Source organism: Cuculus canorus, chromosome 10 (genome assembly GCF_017976375.1).
Source record: "Cuculus canorus isolate bCucCan1 chromosome 10, bCucCan1.pri, whole genome shotgun sequence".
NCBI classification, from domain to species: domain Eukaryota; kingdom Metazoa; phylum Chordata; class Aves; order Cuculiformes; family Cuculidae; genus Cuculus; species Cuculus canorus.
In genome coordinates, this window is record NC_071410.1 from 19694247 (window position 1) to 19715027 (window position 20781).

Consider the following 20781-nt stretch of genomic DNA (forward strand, 5'->3'; position numbering starts at 1 on the left):
CTCGCTTTTTAATGAAATCAAAGGCAGCTTTCAAGCAAGGAGTGGTCTTGTTTAGGGCTGTGTTTATTGGTACCAGCTCAAGCTCTCTGACCATCCTAAGAGCACATGCAGAAAGAGTTCTTGTCCAGCGTTACCAAGGCAGTAGGCCCTGCTTTTTCTTGTTCGTCTCAATAAAGAGAGAAGGAAGAGGATAACACTGTGAGGCACTGCAGCCCTATTTCCAGAGTATTGAAAAGGATGCCACAGGTACAATTGCAAAAAGCTAAGGCTGTCAATTTTAAGATGTTCTGCTTGAGGATTTTACTGAGTGATTTTAAATGCTTGACCAGAATTAGGGAGGTCAGTCTTCCTCTCTGAGGTCTTGTTCTTGAAGGACACGGGCAGCGACTGTGATTTTTCAGTTGTTTTCAGTTTTCTTTTGGAAATTTGCTTCAGGCAGTTTTCTTCTCTTTTCCAGGGAGCAATGGCCTTTTGTGGTTGGCACGTGGTCCTCACTTTGAGGTGATGAACTCTGTGACAGGGGAGCGGCTCTCTGCCTACAATTTCAGTGGGCTACATGGACAGCCTCCCACTGTCCGTGTGGTCAAGGAGTTTTCCTGGTGGAATAGACCTGCGCTGCTGATTGGTGTTGGGAATGTTCTCTGTTTGTATCACCTTGGAAGATCACGAGTGATTAAAGCCGTTGCTCTTCCAGGAAGGGTACGTACTTGTTCATGGGAGAAACAAAGCTTTTATTTTGTTAGACGTGCATAAGCCAGTTTCAGGAAAAGCTCTGGAGGGTCTCGATGCAAGAGAGGCTTTTCTGTATTGCAGTAACTTTTGAATGGTTTCTGTTTAGCTGTCAAGGAGCCTAAATATTAACCTGTAGTTTTCCTTTGATTAGGTGGTTGCTATCGAACCTATAGCTAATGACGGAGGAGTCGATGCGAGCACTCGGTACCTCCATCCAAGTCTGCAGTGGTTCTCTGGAGTGGCAGCAGTGGCTACAAATGTTGGGCACGTTCTTCTGGTTGACCTTTGTTTGCATGATTTCTTTTGGAGTGAGAAGGAAATAGAAACATTGGGTAAGCTTGCAGTTTATAAACTTGAATTTGAAAGTAGCAAAAGGTGTGTCTTTTAAACAAACAACCTGCACCCCCTTTGAAGACACTTGTGTGCGGGCATTTATGACTAGTGATTCCAGATGGCGATTTGACATCGTGGAGTCCTGAACAGCTTAAAGATGGGAGTGGCTTAAAGTCAGAGGTGCCCTGTTTCTTAGGCTTCTTTCTGCAAAGAAACCTGACTTCTCTGAACTCATGCATTGAGACGAGTGAGATCTCTAATGTGTTTATTCAGACCGCATACACTGTTTTGGCTGTTCCAACAGCGGCTTCAGGAGTTGATGTCACTTCAAAGGGCTTCATCCTGAGGCCCACACTCCTGATGTACACGGTCCAAGAAAAGTTCTCTCTGAAGGTTACTCTTCTACCTGGCGTTGAAATAGCAGTGAGAATACCTGTCCCATCAGAGAGTTCCTCGGTGCTTTGAACGCCTACAAAATGGAAACAGCCAAAAAAAGCCTTACATAAGTGGGTACTTGGCTGGGACAGGAGAATTGGATTATAGATGTTTTCATGTCAGAGTTTAAAACGCCACCTAAATAACATAACATCTTCATTTTTTGTGTGTGTTTTTGTGTGTGTAGATCTCGAATCTGTCACTGCTGCTCCTGCTGAAGTTCCACGAATCAGAGAAACTGTGATGGGAGGAGGGAGACATCTCTGTTTCCGATTACAGAACTCTTCTAGAAGCGCAGTATCAACGCTGTACTTCATCAGCAGAACCAATCAGCTCGTTGTGGGCTTTTGCAATGGCACCCTCTCACTGTGGAATATGGGAACTTTGACAAGGGAGTAAGTGGGTCTTCATGCTTGGCCATGCCGGCAGGTGCAGGCTCTCCATTTTTTTGCCAAAGGGAGTGTGTTAATGTAAAGAGGACTCTTTTGGGGACTGAAGTTTTGAGTCTAATCCTGGAATGTTTAGAAATCCTCTTCTGAACTAACTCTGAAGTCAGAGACGGATTAAGCAAACCACCTCCTCCGCAGGGCACTAAGATTCTTTTCCTTCTTGTGCCTTTGGAGTGAGCAGTTGTGGACAGTGTGCTGCTTGTGCCTATGTCAAGCAGTTAGGATGCGATAGAGCCGATTTTTATAAGACACTTTGTTCTGTCGGTAGTATTCAGTGAAACCAGGAAATGTGTGTATCTTCCTCGACTCCCTTCTTTGGGATGTTGGTGTAACCTTCTGTACTTTGAGGCTAAGCACGTCAGGCGCTCTTTCTCAGAAGACGCTTGTGCCCTTTGACAAAGAGTTAAGGCCAGAGGCTCACCTTTTTTCTTCGTTCTTGTTCCTTTCTTTTCCTTCTTAAACCTGTAGGCACAACTCTCAGCTCAACGGAGGAAGGATTCCTGTCAGTGGTGTTACTTTTCAAGAGCCTGAGAATGATCCTGGCAACTCTTGCTACTTGTGGGCTGTTCAGTCTGCGCCAAAAAGGTGAATGAAAACTTACAGTGAGGCACTGGATTAATTTTCTTTGTACTATATTTGTCAACATCCAGTTGATAAGCGTCTCTTTGCTTTGTTTATTTGGCTGTGCAAGAGATTGATGCCGTTCAGGAAACTTGAGCCTAGACCTAATTAAATGAGAGTGAGGACCGTAAAGCAGCTTTGTAATCAGATTTCCTCACTTGTACCTTTTTCAGGGGAGGTGGTGTTCTGAGTTTCCGGCTGTTGCAGTTAACCTTTGGTAAACGAAGACGCGTGGCATCAGGACAAGTCATGTATGAGGTAAGAGGTACATGGGTGTGAAAAGGTGAAAACAGTCATTTTGTCTAAGCGACTGTCAGTTAAGTTGGCAGGGAAAATGCTTACCAACAAAATTCAGAGTGGACTTAAAATAGAAAGTGCTTTGCTGAATCTTCCTGGGCACGTTGTCTGTACCATTTGGAAACAACCCGTAGACTTTTACACTGCGGTGTTGTGTGTTCCAAGGAGAGGCATCTGCAAAGAGCCCCTGGGCATTCAGTTCCTGAAGAGTGTACGGTCTCTGCTTTCACAGCAGAGTCTGACCAGCGCTTCTCATTTGAGAAGAGTCTTCATGTCGTCCTGGTCAATAAAGGTACTCCTTAACATCTGCGCTTTGTCCACAAGACACATTTTCCTGTGTTGCATGAATGAATGCTGCTTTTGGAAAGACAGTGTTTCAGTTCCCACCGTGTTCTAAGTAAGCAACGTCAAAGGTTCAGCCCAGTCCTGCTGGGGCTTCTATCTGTCTTAAAGGAGCTTGCTTACTCTGCAGTAGTTTGTGACCCTGAAGGCCTTGTTTTGGATGTCCTCTCTGTTTTCCCTGTTTGCTGTGCTCGGTGAAGGAATTGAACCCTGAATTCTCTTGCATGTCAGACATAGTTCTATTTGCCGTCAAGAAATCAGGTCATGGCAAGCGTAGACAATATGATCTGCATCTTCTATCAGATAAATGCATTCTTTGCTATTGAGGTAGAATGTACGTTTATATCTCAACATGACCTTTTCTCTCCTCTTTTATATTTTCCCCAGGGTTTGGCACGCTGTGAAGAAAGGTTCGGTGTAGATCTCAGGGGTGGAAACTCCAACAGCAATATGAAATTACTTGGGTGTCAGACGATAGAAAAGTTCAGTGACCGTCTTGACGGAGGCAACAGCATTAATGGAGGTTTGTTCTGATGTCCATGTTGGGTTGATCTGCTGGAGGGAAGGAAGGCTCTTCCTTCCTCTGCGGGGAAAATGATAGAGCCCTACTTTGCTTACACCCAGAGAACGCACTCTCGCCAGAGAAGAGAGGTCATGCAATTTCTTGAGAGAACTATAACAGTGTGAATGTTTTATGTTGGAATCTTGATTCCCATTTCCTGGTGGTTGAGTTTGGGGGTTTTCTACCCATTTTGCGTGATAAGAGTGTTCTTTTCTCCTGAATCTGCTGGGAAGGAGCTACTCTTGAAAGGTGTCACTGAGTCAGCTGTGGGAATTGATAATGCCATCGGGGTGATACAAGCGGATACGATCACTATTTGTCTGCTTTCAGAAGGGGACAATGTCTATGTTCCTAGCACGTTTTTCGCTAAGCAGTTCATCTAGCTGAAGGTCTTGATCAACTCTTCACGTATGGAAAACTTAATTAACTCATGACAGTGTGTTTGGTTTGGCTTAGCATGGATGCAATTTGAAGAAGAAAAAGGGGCGGTGTGTCTGGAACCCGTCTCAGAGCTGTTTGCCCTTCTGCAAATGTCTGTGTTATTAAGTGTTGTGTTCCCTGAGCGATAGGACTAAATTAAGCCAAAGTGGAAAGTGGTGTTTTAAAAATATCAGATATGTTGTATTTTCTACAAGTAAGAAAGGATGTCTTGTGTCTTTCAGTAATGTCTCCCTACGCCAGCGTCTCAATCTTCACTTGGCAAGTGTGTACAAGTGGTCAGAAAAACCCATTGATTCACTTGAGCGTGTTTGACATTAATGGCTGGCTCGATGCTGAAATGCCAGCCTCGGTCAGGTAGATATTTATTAAGTTGTTTTCGCTATCCCCACAAATAATTCATTTAAATGTTGGCGTTTAGCTTACGCACTTGTGTTCTTGTAGGCCAGAATCTCTTCAGGATTGCCCCTATTTTGCGCTGTGGTCACTGGATACGGTGACAAGCCCGGCTCCTTTAGACCTCGTTTTGGATATTATGGTAGACCAGACAAGTCTAACTTGGAGAGATTATCCTTCTTACCTAGCACCTGGCCAGTATCCTTGTGCAAGCAGCTATAGTTTTGGTAGGTATTTAATTGCTTTTAATAGTGATAAGCTTTAATTGAGGTCAGATGTCATTTCTTGTCTTTCTTGTTCATTGTGTCACTCAAAATCAAACCAAAAGGCCCCGAATCCCCATAAACCCAGCCTAACAAGGGATTTAATGTTATCAAACGTACCTGATGGTCCGCTGCACTTTGGGTTTTGGTGCTTTTGTAATGTAGCCTGTGAGATGGTGATGCTCATAAAGTGAAAGGACTTTGAACAGAAGCTCAAAGTACAGTACCTTGGTAGCGCTGGAGATTTCTGTACACAATAATTATTTTGTAGAACAAAGATTATGCACGATCTAAGGAAGAAAATGGGTACTCGGTTGTACCTTCCCAACTACTGCTCCTTGAATAACGTAAGCTGCTCATAAGATAACTGGGGGAGTACGGAATGTTGTCCAACACTCCTTGTTTCTGCAGGTGTTATGTGTTTGCTGAGCTTCGGAGTCTGTCGTGTGACTTGCACCAGCTCGCGGGAGGAGGTGAGATTTTCCTGTCTCTTTCTTGAGCATGTGGAGAGATGGATCTTTCCCAAGTTTTCTGTTGCACTGCTGTCATTATCGGAGAGCCTTTTCTGCTCATCCTGCCCAGCCCCACGCATATTTGCACTAGTATCCTGCCAGTTTTGTGCAACTGGCATTGGTTCAGGTCCACTCTTGGGAGCGTAAAATGGCCCTGTCTCCTGCTGAAGCCCAATCTGGGATTGACTGTCTAGAGAGGAACAGACCATTGCTGGAGGAGGAGCAAGAACAAAGCTGTTGTGGAAGGCAGGGGAAGCTGTTCCATCTTGTTTGCCCCTTCTTTGCATCCCTGCATCGTCACGAGTTAGGGTTTGGATCCCTGATTAACTTGAAAAAGGAGGAGAGAGTGGAGAACGCGAAACTTATTTAACTGTTTGAGAAGAAATTGAGTTGTTTTCTTCTAAACTGGGCCAAATTGTAACTTCCGAGCCACTGCGCAGATTGTGCCAACTGATTTTGAAAGAAGTATCAGCTCACTGCCTCTGTCCAACGTCAATCAGCTTCTGCCACACGAGCCTAGAAAGGATCTTGCCAAGTGTGATTTTCAGTTGTGTGCTAGTTTAGCTGATGTACAATGTATTTTGTGTCAGTGTTCAAGGGAAAAGAAAGGCCTGAGTATTGACAGAGAAACTAGAACATACTTGAATGAGCATTGCAGGGGCTGAAGTGACCTAGCCCACAAACTGTTTTGTAGTTGCCTTTGCTGAATGGTGACAATACTGTTCAGGGAGTGGTGCTGTTGATGGTTCAGAGAGTGCAAGCATGGAAGTTTCTCATTTGATTTTGTCTGTTCTGCTTAGGAGGAGCAGTTAGAGGCGTTATTGTCCACAGCTGCCCGAACAGGTTCTTTAGAACTTCTGACTGAGTACATTAAACGTTGGACATCCGAAGGTAAGACTTGTCAAGTTGTTTTTCTGATTTGTGTTTTCTAGTTTGAAATTGGTGATTCACTTCTTTTTTTGTTCTCTTCTCTTACAGAGCAGCCAAGTTCTGCGGAAAATATACAGTTTGTCCGTGAGTGCGCGTGGAACAGAGTGCTCCACGCCACAGATGAATTTAACCAACTGTGTGAGTAGTAGCAAAGTCATTCTGCAAATATAAAGTCATTCTTTGTTACTGAGCTTATTCAGTGGGTATACCTGAATATCAGGATTCCTGATATTGCACGCGTGTACTTTGAAAGTCTGAAATTGCTCTAGAGGCTAATGATTTCATTTCTGTTCTTGAAAAGGTGTTCCGCTCTTTGATGGCCCCTTCGTTGACCAAAAGACTATCCAGTCTCTTTATGACTGCCAGTTCTATTTGTGCAACCTTAGCACCATTTTAAACTGTTTGCCGAGAGAAGAACAAGACCTTTCTGAAGAAGGTTTGTCTAACAGAACTACTGAATCTGTTTTAGTAGGATTTGGAACGATGCATGGGTTGTATGTAACTGTGGAAAGAGAATTTGTTGGGGTTGCTTTTTGTTTTGGTGGTGATTGTAGTTTTTTTCTTCAGGTTGGAGAGTGGTACAGAGTGAAAAATGCAAAGACAGAGATTGCTACTGTCTTATTTTTACTCTTTCTATTTAGTGCAATGAAGGCGGTTTTATAAAAGGAAAGGAATTGCATGACCAAAGTCATCTTGTGCCTTTTTTCCTGTTTTCCAGACCTGACAAATAAGCAGGTGCTAGCCGGCCACCAGTCGTTGTATGCACAAGTGGTCACCTGGTTCTGTCGCTGTGGTCTCCTTCCACAGGGTTTAGGTGAGAAATACTTGTTTATTTGGAAGGATTATAAATTCTATTGTCAGCCTTAATTGTCTTACAAATGCTCTCTTGACGTGTTTAAAAACCGTCCCCTTTGAGAAGAAGGTTTTGGTAGTGAACTTCAGCTTACGCTATATGTTCTGAATGCTGCATCGACTGTCAACTTGAAATGGCCCTTGAGACGAGCAGGAATTGAGTCTTGTGTCTCACATTTCTTGTAAGAAAGGCAGAAACAGGACTGGCTTCTTCGTGAGTTGGAGGCTTGCCCGTGCTTCTTGAGGCTTAACTTGTAGGATCTTCTCTCCTTTTTAGTCAAAAAAATCAGTTTAAAATGTGCTGTCAACGCTTGTAACTTGCTTTTACTTTCTTGCCTGTAGATGCGGGTCAGCGTTCGTCTAGACCTTTTTACAATTACCCTCTGCTTCAGAGATGCTGCACAGCTCAGCGACAGAGGCTGACGCGTTTGTCCAGGTAAGCCTTTCCGTACAACTCTGGCACGCCTTCTGGACTGCAAGTCCAGAAGGAGAAGTGAACGGCTCTTCTCTCCCTCTCCACAGTTGTGTTTGCTATACTTAATGCATTTGCCAGGGATCCTCTTGGCTTCGGTGATGCACGTGTTGTGTTGAACACCGAGGTTACTTTCCTGTGTTAAGATGTTGACACACACTCTCTGCTTAGTGCCCCGTGGTGGTGGTGCTGCTGTCTTGTAGCACACTCAATTCACTGGCTAATCTGTGTCATGTATTACACTGAAAAAGATCCTGTGATAGGACAAGATCAGTCATCCCCAGTTCAGCAGAGCATGGCGTTCTCAGAATGCCAATGGTTTTGGACTCAGATGAAGGCGGTGTGCTTTTAGAGAAAGTCATCTCTGTTATTGGCTCGCAGTAGGTGGCAGTGATTGTTTTGGCCTGAAGCTCCTGCTCCGCAGTCCGTTTGTGTAATTCTGTAGGACCAGCAGCATTATACGTAGTCGGCACACCCGAAACGTGTTGCACTGAGAGGCTGGAATTAGTGTTTTCCCAATGTTTTACTCAGCCCAAATCCTTGCTCCCTTTTCTTTCAGAGGAAAATGGGATTTGGCTGGCCTGATGATTGACAGGATGGTTTCGGACTTGGGAGAGCGAGTGCAGAATCTGTGGTGCACAGACAAACAAAAAACTGGGAAATATCCCCCTCCCAGTTTACAGGTGAGTGCTGTGTTCCCTGAAAACGCCACCCCTGCCCACAACCCCACCCAAACGCCAGAGATTGATGGAAGACAGGAGTTTTTAAGGAAGTTTGTGTTTCCTTTCAGGCCCTGCTGCAACTCTACCTGCTAGACGGCATTGAAGAAATCGACAAGCACAAAATTGTATCCTTTCTGGTGCTTTTTATTACCCTTCCAGTGTATGTACAAAAAGGGTCTTAAACGTTTCTCATCTCCATTGTTAAGAAGATGCTTTAATTTATGCTCCAGAGCAAAAGGATTTTCAGCAGTGGTTTAAGCTGGTGAAACAGAGAGTTGCCACCGTTGTTTGTTGCCTTCCCCGAGAGGGGAGCCTGGAGAGCGAGGGCTTTGAAAACGGTGTAGGCCAGAGCTGCCTTCTTAGAATGTGTCCCTAAATGCAGGGGTCGGAATGAGAAAGCGGCCCCGCCAGTGAGCGGTGTGCATCCTGGTTTAGAGCCAGTGTTAATCCTTCAGAGCTCAGTTCGTATTGTAAGCACGTCATCGTTGACCTTGGTTTATCTGCTCTGGCAGTGAGGAAGGAAACCAACTGTAGAATTTGTTTGCTTTCAAAAACAAAGCGTTGGATGTTCAACTGATTTGCGTGTCCAGCTGGGAGCTCCCCCAACTAAACAGGGGGCCTGAGTTTCTGACGGCAGTATTTAAATATCGAAAGCTGACCTTTCCTGATGCCTTACAGAAATCAAAGGGTATTTCTTTCTGGTTATTTAATCAGAACGCAATTTTGTGCTTAGGACCTGGCTGTCTTCACCTGAGAACAGCTTCAAATGGCCAGACTAAGACAGCAGTATTTTCTGCTTCCTACCCCTTTTCTATTCTTATTTTGTCATGTTTTTCCGAACGTAATGGGTTACATTGTGGTGTTACAAATGTTTTAGCCTTAATTCGATGGTTGATATCAGACAATGTACTTGCTGCTGGATATCGGGTGGGCCGTGCCAGATAACAGGGAAAGACTACTGCACTCCTTCTGCGCAGCCTTTGCTATCCCGAAGGGGTTCGTTCAGCTCGTTCAAGGGTTTTGGCTGCTGGATCACAATGATTATGAAGTAAGTATGTTCCAGTTCAGTTAGTCGTACCTTCCAAGTACCAAGCTGTCATCTAGGAAATGACGTTAAAACATTGGTGCTTGGCTAGTAACAGGTGCTAAACCGTGAGAAGCTTCTTTGTAGTCCTGCAGCAATACATTACGGTTTGAAATGTTGTTTCAATTACTGGATGGGAAATAGATTAAAACAGAGAAGAAATCAACTGGAAGAATGCTTGACAGCTAAATTTTCAAAGCCATCCGCTTAGGTTGTTTTCAGCAGACCAGCCGAGCGCTTTCTCAAAACCAGGGTTTTAGGTACTTTCAAGCTAAACACTTGGATCATAGCCGCAAGATTTGAGGCAGAAGACTGCAAAAGTGGCTTTTCAACCTAATCCACGTTCTTTGTGATGCTGAAGGTTATTCTTGCCTGTCAGAACGTTAATAGAATCTGTTTGTGCTGCCTGGGTGTGTGCATGGATCTATCTAAACCTGATCTCTACCTTCCACAGAATTCGCTGGTCCTGCTCTGTCACCCAGCTACAGCCAGAAGCGCGTCGTGGCTGCGTCAGAGGGCTATTCAGTCCCTCATGTGCCAAGGACAGCACAGGAGAGCCCTCACGTACATACGTATGACGAGGCCATTGATCACCAGCTCCAGAGAAGCGCAGCTTTACCTCTCTGTGTTCTTGTCCAACAGGTAAAGAAATATATCGCAGCATTTTGGCCTTCAAATATTGCAAACAGTGGAGAACCAGTAATACTAATTCCAATCCCCTCAATTTCCCTTGAACTTGGAATACAATAATTTTGTGGCCTCTTTCAGGTTCTACTCTGACTATTCTTTTCCATCTCAAACCCCATGAATTCCAGGTGCATGGCAGATGCGTGGAACCTGTTGCAGCAACGCTCCTCAGATGACAATAGAGAAGAGCTGCTGCTGCACATGTTTAAAACCTGTTTGGAGATGGGACTTGTGAAGGGCTTCCTGGAGCTGCCTTTCACAGACACTGAGCTCGTAAGTGTGGACAAGACAAACAAAACTCTTGGAAAAGCACAGGGGCAGAATCATAATAAGTTTGTGAACTGTGTTGCTTCTGTTAGGAGTGTTTGGAGGAGATTTTGGAGAGCAGTGATTTGATTAAGGACCACGAATTCTTTCCAGCCAACCATCCAAAACCAGTCAACAATACTGCAGCGGTGCGGGTGAATAAGTCAGCGAAGGTGACTCTTACGGTGAGTGTAAAAGTTCTGTCAAGTGCGCCAGGTTCTGTTAGGCGTTACTGACTGGTGTGATAGTCCTCAGGAAAAATCCTGCTTTGTTTTTTATACCGTTCTTTGAAATGCTAGGGGTCAGGTTCTACTCCTTCAGTTACAGCTTCAGTGTTACAGACCACTGATGACTCCGCTTGAAGTAGTTTGCTTGCATCTGCGGAAGAAATAGATACCTTTTCTGTCAGCCAATTTTAAAACTCAGTTGTTGAGATCCGTAGGTTGTGTATGCTTTGGATTGTCCTGTTGCTCCTTTCTGTGGAATGGAAAGTACGTTGCAGGTCATCTCTTGTATCTTGCACGCCGGTTTACTTCCCTAGCCAACCCACAGGGAAAGGGTGCAGGGTGGGTTGTTTGGTTTTTCTGACTTCCTTAGAAGAGGAGGAGGAGGATGTTTCTAAAACTGAGCCTGTTGAGATACAAACAGGTTAGCAAGCACTTGGGTTTCAACACCACCAGTCAATGGAAATGGCGTCAAGAAAGGAAAGAAGCATTGCTGGTAGCAGATAAATATCCAAAGAGAAATAAGAAAATATACTCCCCAGTTTTAAGAAGGAGGGATGTTTTTATGTATTAGATCAGTAACAGAGCAAGTTTAGTTTGCCTTTTGTTTGCCTTTTGTTTTCTTGACTGCACTTCTGCATCAGACTTCTCATTCTACTGCAAAGAAGAATTCAGCCCTTCTGTGCGCTGGAAGTCTTCTTAGCACGATTTGGTTAGATCGCTGTCCTCAAGGGGAGGCATAAAGGCTCACCTGAAAACCAGATGAGCATTTGAAAAGCAATGATGTGAAGTGCGAGAGGGAGGTCATCCTTCTGTCTGTTTTGGTAGGATTTCTGGAAGAAGCAAATGCTGAAAGTCTTACCCTTCCCGAGGGTGCCAAGTTGGTGTTCGCAGCTGCTGAAGAGGAAAACGCAGCAAGTCTTACCCTTCCTGAGGGTGGCAAATTGGTGCTCACAGCTGCTGAAGAAGAAAACGCAGCAAGTCTTCCCCTTCCCGAGGGTGGCAAATTGGTGCTCACAGCTGCTGAAGAAGAAAACGCAGCAAGTCTTACAATTCCCGAGGGTGGCAAGCTGGTACTCACAGCTGCTGAAGAAGAAAACGCAGCAAGTCTTACAATTCCCGCGGGTGGCAAGCTGGTGTTCAAAGCTGCTGAGGCTGCTGCCTGGGAGACTGCAAGGGAAGGGTGAGTTTACAAAACAGATTGATCTTTTGGTTCATACAGCTCGTCATCGTGGGCTTTCTGTGCTTGCAAATGATGACTTGGAGCTGGTATATGTTACAAACGCTTTGAGGAATACATTACAAAATCTGCGTCAGAAACAGACCTCACTGAAGGCAGCATTATCCCTTCTGCTACTTCCAAAGGGACTGGAGGACAACAGAGGTCGGCAAGACATCGACCTGCTCCTGCGAAACGAACGGCAGAGCCTCTCAGCAGAGCAGCAGGAAGATCAATATACAGGAACCCACTATTTACCGAAGAGTTTTTCGTTCGTGACAAAGAGGTGCATCGCCGTGACCAAGTCCTGCAGTACCTGTCAGCTAGAAGAGCCAAATTCCAGGCTGTGGATGAAAATCCGTTTGATGAAGAGGATGAGAATCCTTTCTTCTCCTGGCGCGAAGAAATTGAAAGGTCAGTGCAACAGTTGTAGATGCAAAATAGGGCATACTGCCATTTGTCAGCCACAAAAAGCAGACTGTGAGGATGGCTTTAAGGACTGTGAAGAATGTAACAATGCCAAATAGAACCTTTGGGAAGAGGCAATTCCTCTGTTTCCTGCTCTGTATGTGCCTGCCTGGCCCGTTGTGGTGGAAACTGGCCAGGAGGCTGATCTGAGTAGAGCAAGGTGAAATTTCAGCTGAATTTTTGTCATGAGCTTCACTGTCGTCAGTTTGGGAAACTGTTGTTTTGGAATCCACTAAGTGAAGAATTCCTGAGTATTGTTTTGCCCTGAACAGAAGGCACAGTGGCCTGCTTTCAGCTGAGTGTGCTATCTGTTACTTTCAGAACTGGAACTGTTCAGATGGGACGATAATTTGAGACGGAAGGTTTTGTTTTTGTGGAGAGGAATTGCAGTGCTTTTAGAAACTGCTTTGGCCTAACTCCTTCATGGAAGATGATTTCATTTGTATTCTATGGAGGTTAAAGTCTTGTGCACGAGTAACGTCTTTTGTTGCCTTCACCTAGGAGCTTCCAGCCATAGTAGAAGAAAACACCGAAGCCATGCTTCCGATCCAGGAATGAGTTTTCCACCAAAGCTGTCAAGACATTGGGTCTTTTGGGTACACCTGGAGACAAACTGGACCTTGGTTCCTTTTGAGTGAAAATTGTTCCTAAAATAAAGTGCCTTTTCCAATGCACTGTGCTGTGAGGATATAGAGTGTTAATTCACGCTGGGTTTCCTGGAGGAGCTCTTGGCCCACTGCGGGAAGGCCTTTACCTCCGCTGGAGCCTGAACTGAACTGCTGCTGGCTTGGTTAAAGGAGGGAGGGTAGAATGCATCTGTGACCACCTACCCTGAAGTGTGCCGAGCTCTCGCTCCGTTGTGCTTCCAACCTCGCTCTTGCACAGGGCCTTCCTGACAAAGTGTTTCCGGCACCTGACAAAGAAAATGAATGCTTTCCTCTGTACACCTTTATAGTGCCCAGAAGCTTTGTAGTGCCGTACCTCTGCTGTGGGGAGTAGCGAGCTACAATTGCCGAGAGGATGGTCATGAACTACGAAGCAGCTTCTGAGCGTAGAGTTTCCACACTACGGGTAATAACCATGGGAGGCAAAGGTGAAATAGAACGTGGTGAACTGTTTTCCTGGAGATCAGGCTGGCCCTGATCAAGAGCTGCGAGTGAGAGGAGACAGCATTCACTTGGTCTCTGTGTTGGCATTTATTGGTGAAGGTGATGCCTTTTCGGCGGCATCCAGCGGCAGGACGGTGAGCGCTGCGGTGGGGTGGCCGTCTGAGGCGGTGGGGCACTGCCCTGAGACGGGAAAAGCCTTGGAAAACCGCAGCGGGAGCGGGGCGGGCGGCGCTCGGCTCCTGACAGGCGGCAGCGGACGGTCCCGCGCGGGGCCTGACGGGAGGGGGCGCTCCCGGCGGGTCCCGCGGGGGATTTCAACCGTCCCTCGGGAGCACAGCGACCCGGAGCGCGGCACGTTAGTATAAAGGGGCAGTTTGAGCGGCAGGGCGAGCAGGAAGGGCTCAGGGAGAGAGAGGCTGGTGGCTGGTCAGACGGGGCCGTGGGCCATGGTGGCTACCAGGCAGAAGATCAAAACTGCCCCGGGTGCCGCAGCGAGCAGGAGAGATGTTGCCCCCCAGGCGGAGCCTCAGTGGGTCCGTGCAGCTCCGCAGAGCCTGGGCTGCAGGCAGTGCCCCCTCCCACAGCAGCTCACGCCTCTGGTAACGGCTCCACTGGTGGGAGCTGTGCTCGCGGGGGGAACTCCTTCGCGTGGTGGCAGAGCTGAGGGAGGAAGTAAATAGGTTACGGACGATCAGGGAACGTGAGAGGGAAATAGGTCGTTGCAGCAGCGCCCTCTCCCAAACTCAGCAGGCTGCTGGAGCCAGTGTGGCTAAGCAGCTCCCACCTACGGACTGCAAGGCTGGGGGAACAAGAGATGGGGAATGGCAGCAAGTCCCTGTCCGGCGCAGGAAACCTGCTCCCTCCACCCAGACAACAAACCCCCAAATCGCCCTCAAAAATAAATATGAAGCACTGCAGGTAGAACCTATCCCCAGGGAAGAAGAAGATGGCTCCCACAGCCTAGAAACATTCCCTAGGCTCCAGGCATCCTCAGAGGACCTTAAAAACATCCTCTGTTAATAAAAAGAGGAGAGTGATTGTCCTGGGGGATTCCCTTCTAAAAGGAGTGGAGGGACCCATCTGCAGACCAGACCCGCTCCACAGGGAGGTCTGCTGCTTACCGGGGGCGTCAGTGAAGGATGTCACTAGAAAACTTCCTTCCTTGGTGAAGGAAACGGATTATTACCCCCTGCTGGTATTTCAAATAGGCCATGATGACTTACAGCGCAGATCAGAAGAGACTTCAGGGCTCTAGGGAGAACGATGGAGGCCTCGGGAGCACAAGTGGTGTTTTGTTCCATCCCAACACTAAGGTATAAGGAACAGGAGGTCAAAAACAAACAGCTGTTTAATGCCTGGCTCCGAGCCTGGTGTGAGGAGAGAGGCTTTGGATTCTTTGATCATGGAGTGACCCACGCACCCACAGGCTTTCTTGCTAGGGATGGGACACGCTTGTCTCCAAGGGGGACTAAAGTACTTCCTAAAAATCTAGTTAGGCTTTTAAATAAAGCTTTAAACTAGATGTGAAGGGGGAGGAGGAGGAGACCAGGCTAGTTGGGAATGAGCCTGGTAGTGGGAGTCCAGCGACTGAGCTATGGTGTGCCGGGCTGGACCACCAGCGCACCACCACAGAGCAAGAGGGGGCGAGTACAGCTGGGGACAGCAAGAATGAAACTGGAACTGCGGAGTTAGTTATTCCAAGGACCAGTCCATTGGGAATGAACTCTATGCCCTTTATGCGGGCTGAAGGTTCGTCAGCTCAGCTGAAGTGCATTTACACCAATGCAAGCAGCGTGGGCAATAAGAAGGAGGAGCTGGAAGCTGTTGTAGGGCAAAGTGACTATGATGTCGTTGCCATCACGGAAATGTGGTGGGATGACTCATATAACTGGAGTACAGCTATTGGCGGGGGGGGGGGTATAAACTCTTCAGGAGGGACAGGAAGGGTAGAGAAGGAGGTGGGGTAGCCCTCTATGTTAAGGAGTGCTTCGATACCCTTGAGCTGGATTACGGTAAGGAAGGGACTGAGTGCTTATGGGTTAAAATCAGAGGAGCCCACAAGAAGGCAGACATTGTGATGGGAGTCTGCTACAGACCACCCAGCCAAGAGGAAGCAGCTGACGAGCTCTTCTATAAACAGCTGGGGATGGTCTCTAGATCTCTACCTCTTGTCCTCGTGGGTGACTTCAATCTTCCGGATATCTGCTGGGAGTACAATACAGCAGAAAGGAAGCAGTCTAGGAGGTTCCTGGAGTGCGTGGAAGACAACTTCCTCACACAACTGGTTAGTGAACCAACAAGGGAGGGTGCCCTCCTTGACCTGCTGTTTGAGAATAGGGAAGGTCTTGTGGCAGATGTGACAGTTGGGGGACGCCTGGGACTAAGCGATCATGAGGTGATAGGGTTTTCAGTTCTAGGTGGGATAAAGAAGGGGATTAGCAAAACAGTCACGTTAAACTTCCAGAGGGCAGACTTTGGACTGTTCAGAAGGTTGGTTGGCAAAGTCCCACGGGAGACAATCCTTCAGGGCAAGGGAGCCCACAAGGGCTGGGTGCTCTTAAAAAACAAAATCCTAGCAGCTCAGGAGCAAGCCATTCCTATGTTCCAGAAAAGGAGCCGGTGGGGGGAAAAGCCAGCTTGGTGGAGCAGGGAGATTTTGGGATGCATCAAGAAGAAGAAGAAGAAGAAGAAGAAGAAGGTCTATGAGCTTTGGAGGAAAGGGCAGGCATCTTGGGTGGACTACAGGGATGAAGTGAGATCATGCGGGGAAAAAATCTGGAGGGCTAAGGCCCAACTAGAAATCAAATTGGCTAAGTCTGTGAAAGATAATAAAAAATCTTTCTACAAATACATCAACAAGAAAAGGAGGGCTAGGGAGAATATTCAGTCCCTATTGGATGCAGAAGGAATAACAGTGACAGGGGATAAGGACAAGGCTGAGGTACTTAATGCCTTCTTTGCCTCAGTCTTTAATAGCAAAGAAAGTTGTTCCTTCTGTGTACGAACCCAGGAGTTAAGAGGAGCAGAATGAGGCTCGCATGATCCAAGAGGAGGAGGTTAGAGACTTGCTTGCCCAGCTAGACACCCACAAGTCTACGGGGCCGGATGGGATCCACCCAAGAGTATTGAAGGAGCTGGCAGATGTCCTTTCCAAACCCCTTTCCATCATCTTCCAGCGGTCCTGGCTGACTGGGGAAGTTCCACTAGACTGGAGGCTGGCTGATGTTGTGCCCAATCTACAAGAAGCTTTGCAGGGAGGATCTGGGGAACTACAGGCCTGTCAGTCTGACCTCAGTGCCGGGGAAAGTCATGGAACGGGTAACCTTGAGTGCTAATCATGAAGCACATGCAAGAGAACCTGGTGATCAGGCCCAGTCAACATGGGTTTACAAAAGGCAGATCTTGCCAAACTAACCTGATCGCCTTCTATGACAAAGTGACTCGACTACTGGATGGGGGGAAAGGCTGCGGATGTAGTCTTCTTGGACTTCAGTAAAGCCTTTGACACAGTTTCTCACAGCACTCTGCTTCAGAAAGTGTCTGCCTCTGGCCTGGATGGGCGCACACTCTCCTGGGTTGAAAACTGGTTGGATGAGCGGGCCCAGGGAGTGGTGCTCAATGGAGTTAACTCCAGATGGAGGCCAGTCACAAGTGGGGTTCCTCAGGGCTCGGTATTGGGTCCAGCCCAGTTCAATGTCTTTATCAATGACCTGGATGAAGGCATTGAGTGCACCCTCAGCAAGTTTGTGGATGACACTAAGCTGTGTGGAAGCGTGGATCTGCTGGAGGGTAGGGAGGCTCTTCAAAAGGATCTGAACAGTCTGGACCGCTGGGCTGAGACCAATGGCATGAGGTTTAACAAGGCCAAATGCCGGGTCCTGCACTTGGGGCACAACAACCCTATGCAGTGCTACAAACTAGGAGAAGTCTGGCTAGAAAGCTGCCTGGGGGAGGAGGACCTGGGGGTGTTGGTTGACAGCCGCCTGAATATGTGCCAGCAGTGTGCCCAGGTGGCCAAGAAGGCCAATGGCATCTTGGCTTGTATCAGAAACAGTATGACCAGCAGGTCCAGGGAGGCTATTCTGCTCCTGTACTCGGCACTGGTGAGACCGCACCTTGAGTACTGTGTTCAGTTCTGGGCCCCTCACCACAAGAAGGATGCTGAGGCTCGGGAGCGTGTCCAGAGAAGAGCAACGAAGCTGGTGAGGGGGCTGGAGAACAAGTCTTACGAGGAGCGGCTGAGAGAGCTGGAGTTGTTTAGCCTGGAGAAGAGGAGGCTGAGGGGTGACCTTATTACTCTCTACAACTACCTGAAAGGAGGTTGTGGAGAGGAGGGAGCTGGCCTCTTCTCCCAAGTGACTGAGGACAGGACAAGGGGGAATGGCCTGAAGCTCCGCCAGGAGAGGTTCAGTCTGGATATCAGAAAACAAATCTTCACAGAAAGAGTCATCGGGCTCTGCAACAGGCTGCCCAGGGAGGTGGCCGAGTCACCTTCCCTGGAGGTGTTTAAGGAACGGGTGGATGAAGTGCTTAGGGACATGGTTTAAGGGAGTGTTAGGAATGGTTGGACTTGATGATCCCGTCGGTCCTTTCCAACCTGGTGATTCTATGATTCTATGAAACTGCAGTTCATGCCCGTTACGCTGCCGTGACAAAACAACCACAGTAGGAACTGTCGGAGAGTAAAAACAAACTTTATAATGGATTGAAAGACCTTTGCCTTTAGTCATTCTGAGCTGTGCTTCCTACGGCTGCTGGAGAGATTCTCTGCCCTAGAAATAAAAACACACCGGCTGTGCTGATAAACCTGTAGAATGAAGGCCCTTTTACCAAAACAGGCTTCAGAAGGCAGCAAGCCGAAAAACAACAATTAAGTCATTTGCACATACCTATATATTAAGTTTTAAGATAACCTGGCTTATATTTAGTTCACGCAAACAAATTAAGAAAACGTAGCAGCGTACAACCTATGAAAAGCTTAAGAAATGTATCAGATGCACAGATAAAGTGCTGTAACAGAGAAATCTTTTTTGAAATAAATAAGGTACAGATAAACCACCTTGGGTTCATGTCAGCTCCGAAAAGAAAAGTCAGCCTAAGTTTTAGTGATCTGAATTTTAGGATCAAGGTGGAATATAACTCTTAACAGCGGTTGAGATCTGCACTGACTATTTGAGTCTCCTGTTCCTCTGAGGTTTCCCAGTAACAGGAAGGCTATTGCAAATGTAGACATTAGACAGTTCCTTTGACAGAAACGTTTTTGTAATGAAGTCTGGTTGCTCAAAAGCATGTTAAAATAGTTAACAAGGAAACAGTTTTCTTCCGATCCGGTTGATCTTTTATACAAGACAAGACAGGTTTTTCCTACGATGCAGCCCACAGGAGGGAAGAGACGTAAGTATCCTCCTTAACTGAAGAGTGTTTTGCTTTAAAAACTAAACTATTGCTTTACATGAGAGCAAGAAAAATCCATTTGGTGTTATCCCTTCCTCCAAGCACACAGCTCAGTGATATACTTGTTTTTGTGTTCATCACAAAAGTCCATTTGTCTTCTGGTAAGACACACATTAAGAAGAGCTTCCCTTTCCAGGTCATCTTAGAAGATCTTTTGCTGCCTTTCCATCTCGGGAAGCTCTTTGAGCGCAGGAACTGTCACTGTTGGAGTTTTGGATGCTACTAGGCTTTTGTGCTCTACACAAAAGCTCAGGCACTTTGGGGCTAACATGGCTGTTTGATTTAAGTCGATGCAGTAATATTAGCAATATGTTCAATACTCAGAGGGGTGACCACAGTTTCCTTCACACACTCAGGATTTCAAATTCTTCTTCCACTTCAAATAGTGAATTCAGTGGAACTATATCTGTGCGCTTGTGGACAGCAGACTCGGGCTGTTAAAAGCTAGATCAACTTAAAGGTTTTCGGCACTCAGAAATTAGGAGGGAGTCATTGCAGCACACAGGTTTTAGTTCCCTTGTCTGAAATCCAAAACTCTGGGGAAGGGAGCTTAAGCTGCGCGAGCAAAGTCAGCTGTCTGAAACAAGCCAGGAAGAACTTGTAAGTGTAAAGAGCTGGAACCCAGGGCACAGCTGACCTAGGGCTGCAAAGAACTGCAGTTGAGCACCGTCTAGCCTCCACTTAAGACTTGGCACCTTCACCTATCCCTCCAAAATGGAGCAGAGTCAACTCAAAAGTTTGAGTGTGGCTCCTCGATCAGGAGAAGCTGCCCGTGTTTTCTACAGCTGCCTTCAGGCAGAACTGCAGCTCAGACAGTGAGAAACTGCAGTTCAGTTCCCTCCTTGGCCTGGATGGCTTCACTCCTGAATACTATCAGCACACTGATCTGGACGGTGGCACTCCTGACCTGTCAAAGCCGTGCCTCTCTATGGAAAGGAATACCCATCTCCAGCTCTTACTGCTTGGATGGCATAGCAGGAGAGACCTTCCTGCAGCTCTTCCTCAGGCTCGTGGTACATTAAAATTTAGAACTCACCCAACCCCAACTCAGTACCTGCCCAACACATGGCCTATATATTCCCAGTTCCGAGAGAGAAGGATAACAGCCTGTAAATCCCTGCTGCATCTTGGGCCACACCTCGGTCTCTGAACTTAGCTGCCCCAGGGGAGTACATTCTGAATGAGACAGAGTGATTTGACTTACTTGAGTACTTGAGCAACTGTATTTGGTCCAAACCATTCTCCAATTGATTTTCCTTCGCCAACACCCATCTGTGCTGTTCTCATGAGGGAAAACACACACACACAGAAAAAAGACCACAGAGAGTCTGGTCACAACATATTTGTTAAATAGCATAACCTACTAATACTCTGTCGTACGTCCTAGAGCAATTGCAAACTGTATGGAGCAACAACACTTATTTTCTCAGTCTATGCTCTTTCCAGATCTTAATGATGGCTACATAAAAGTCTCTAAACGCTAATAAGAAACACAAAAAGTTTCTAAACTGTAATAAGAAACACAACTATGGATGTCCTTTATTACAAATTACAGCAATAAGCTATGTGACTGCTTAAATTAACACCATCAACTCTGGCACCCAAGGCTTACATACTTTATCAAGAGCTACACTCTGCCTACAGATTTATTTAGATCTCAGCTTCATAATTATTCTACTTTTTGCCCATTTGCATGCATTATAAGTAATAGACATACACTGTCTTCATAATTATAATTTTAAAATTTTAGATTAACATATTTCAAGTTAGAAAGTTCCAACACGGTAGGAGTTTCAGCGGGGGAAGACAGTTGAAGTGCGTTCTTACCCATTTGGTGGATGGAATAACAGCAATCTTTTCTATCTAGAAGCACC

At 46.6% G+C, this 20781-nt stretch overlaps 2 protein-coding genes across 9 annotated transcripts; one reads left to right on the plus strand and one right to left on the minus strand.

Annotated features, from left to right (window-relative positions):
* The first annotated feature begins 383 nt into the window (after positions 1-383).
* Positions 384-12404, plus strand: LOC128853134 (protein ELYS-like). The gene is made up of 21 exons (XM_054075527.1): positions 384-699; positions 884-1064; positions 1688-1895; positions 2418-2534; positions 2744-2828; positions 3597-3732; positions 4434-4566; positions 4654-4832; positions 5280-5341; positions 6181-6271; positions 6359-6448; positions 6612-6746; positions 7029-7124; positions 7505-7598; positions 8194-8317; positions 8425-8481; positions 9258-9404; positions 9895-10082; positions 10256-10400; positions 10487-10618; positions 11486-12404. Exons 1-21 carry the CDS (start codon positions 505-507, stop codon positions 12401-12403), a joined length of 3513 nt encoding a protein of 1170 aa, XP_053931502.1. The 5' UTR covers positions 384-504; the 3' UTR covers position 12404.
* LOC128853140 (cysteine protease ATG4A-like) lies at positions 10665-20775 on the minus strand. 8 transcript variants are annotated; one of them, XM_054075540.1, is made up of 5 exons: positions 20735-20769; positions 20112-20184; positions 14677-14761; positions 13175-13257; positions 10665-11063 (listed from the first exon to the last, which is right to left on the minus strand). In XM_054075540.1, exons 1-5 carry the CDS (start codon positions 20736-20738, stop codon positions 11027-11029), a joined length of 282 nt encoding a protein of 93 aa, XP_053931515.1. In that variant the 5' UTR covers positions 20739-20769; the 3' UTR covers positions 10665-11026. The 8 variants fall into 8 exon arrangements, 6 of the variants coding, with proteins under 6 accessions (XP_053931515.1, XP_053931517.1, XP_053931512.1 ...); XM_054075537.1 differs by lacking the exon at positions 10665-11063 and adding an exon at positions 12784-12916; XR_008451425.1 differs by lacking the exon at positions 10665-11063 and adding an exon at positions 12808-12946 and having other exon boundaries at positions 13175-14113; positions 20735-20775.
* Between the last annotated feature and the right edge of the window lie 6 nt (positions 20776-20781).

Excerpts from the sequence above, each read along its gene's own strand:
- LOC128853134 (XM_054075527.1), top strand. The coding sequence starts at position 505 with ATGAACTCTGTGACAGGGGAGCGGCTCTCTGCCTACAATTTCAGTGGG. Across the intron at positions 1,896-2,417 it reads ATGGGAACTTTGACAAGGGA|GCACAACTCTCAGCTCAACG; the intron begins GTAAGTGGGTCT and ends TTAAACCTGTAG. Across the intron at positions 6,272-6,358 it reads TAAACGTTGGACATCCGAAG|AGCAGCCAAGTTCTGCGGAA; the intron begins GTAAGACTTGTC and ends CTTCTCTTACAG.
- LOC128853140 (XM_054075536.1), bottom strand. Across the intron at positions 14,762-20,111 it reads ACAGTTGCTCAAGTACTCAA|TGTTGGGATGGAACAAAACA; the intron begins GTAAGTCAAATC and ends CTTATACCTTAG. Across the intron at positions 13,258-14,676 it reads AGTCTCTTCTGATCTGCGCT|GTGCCGGAAACACTTTGTCA; the intron begins GTAAGTCATCAT and ends TTTCTTTGTCAG.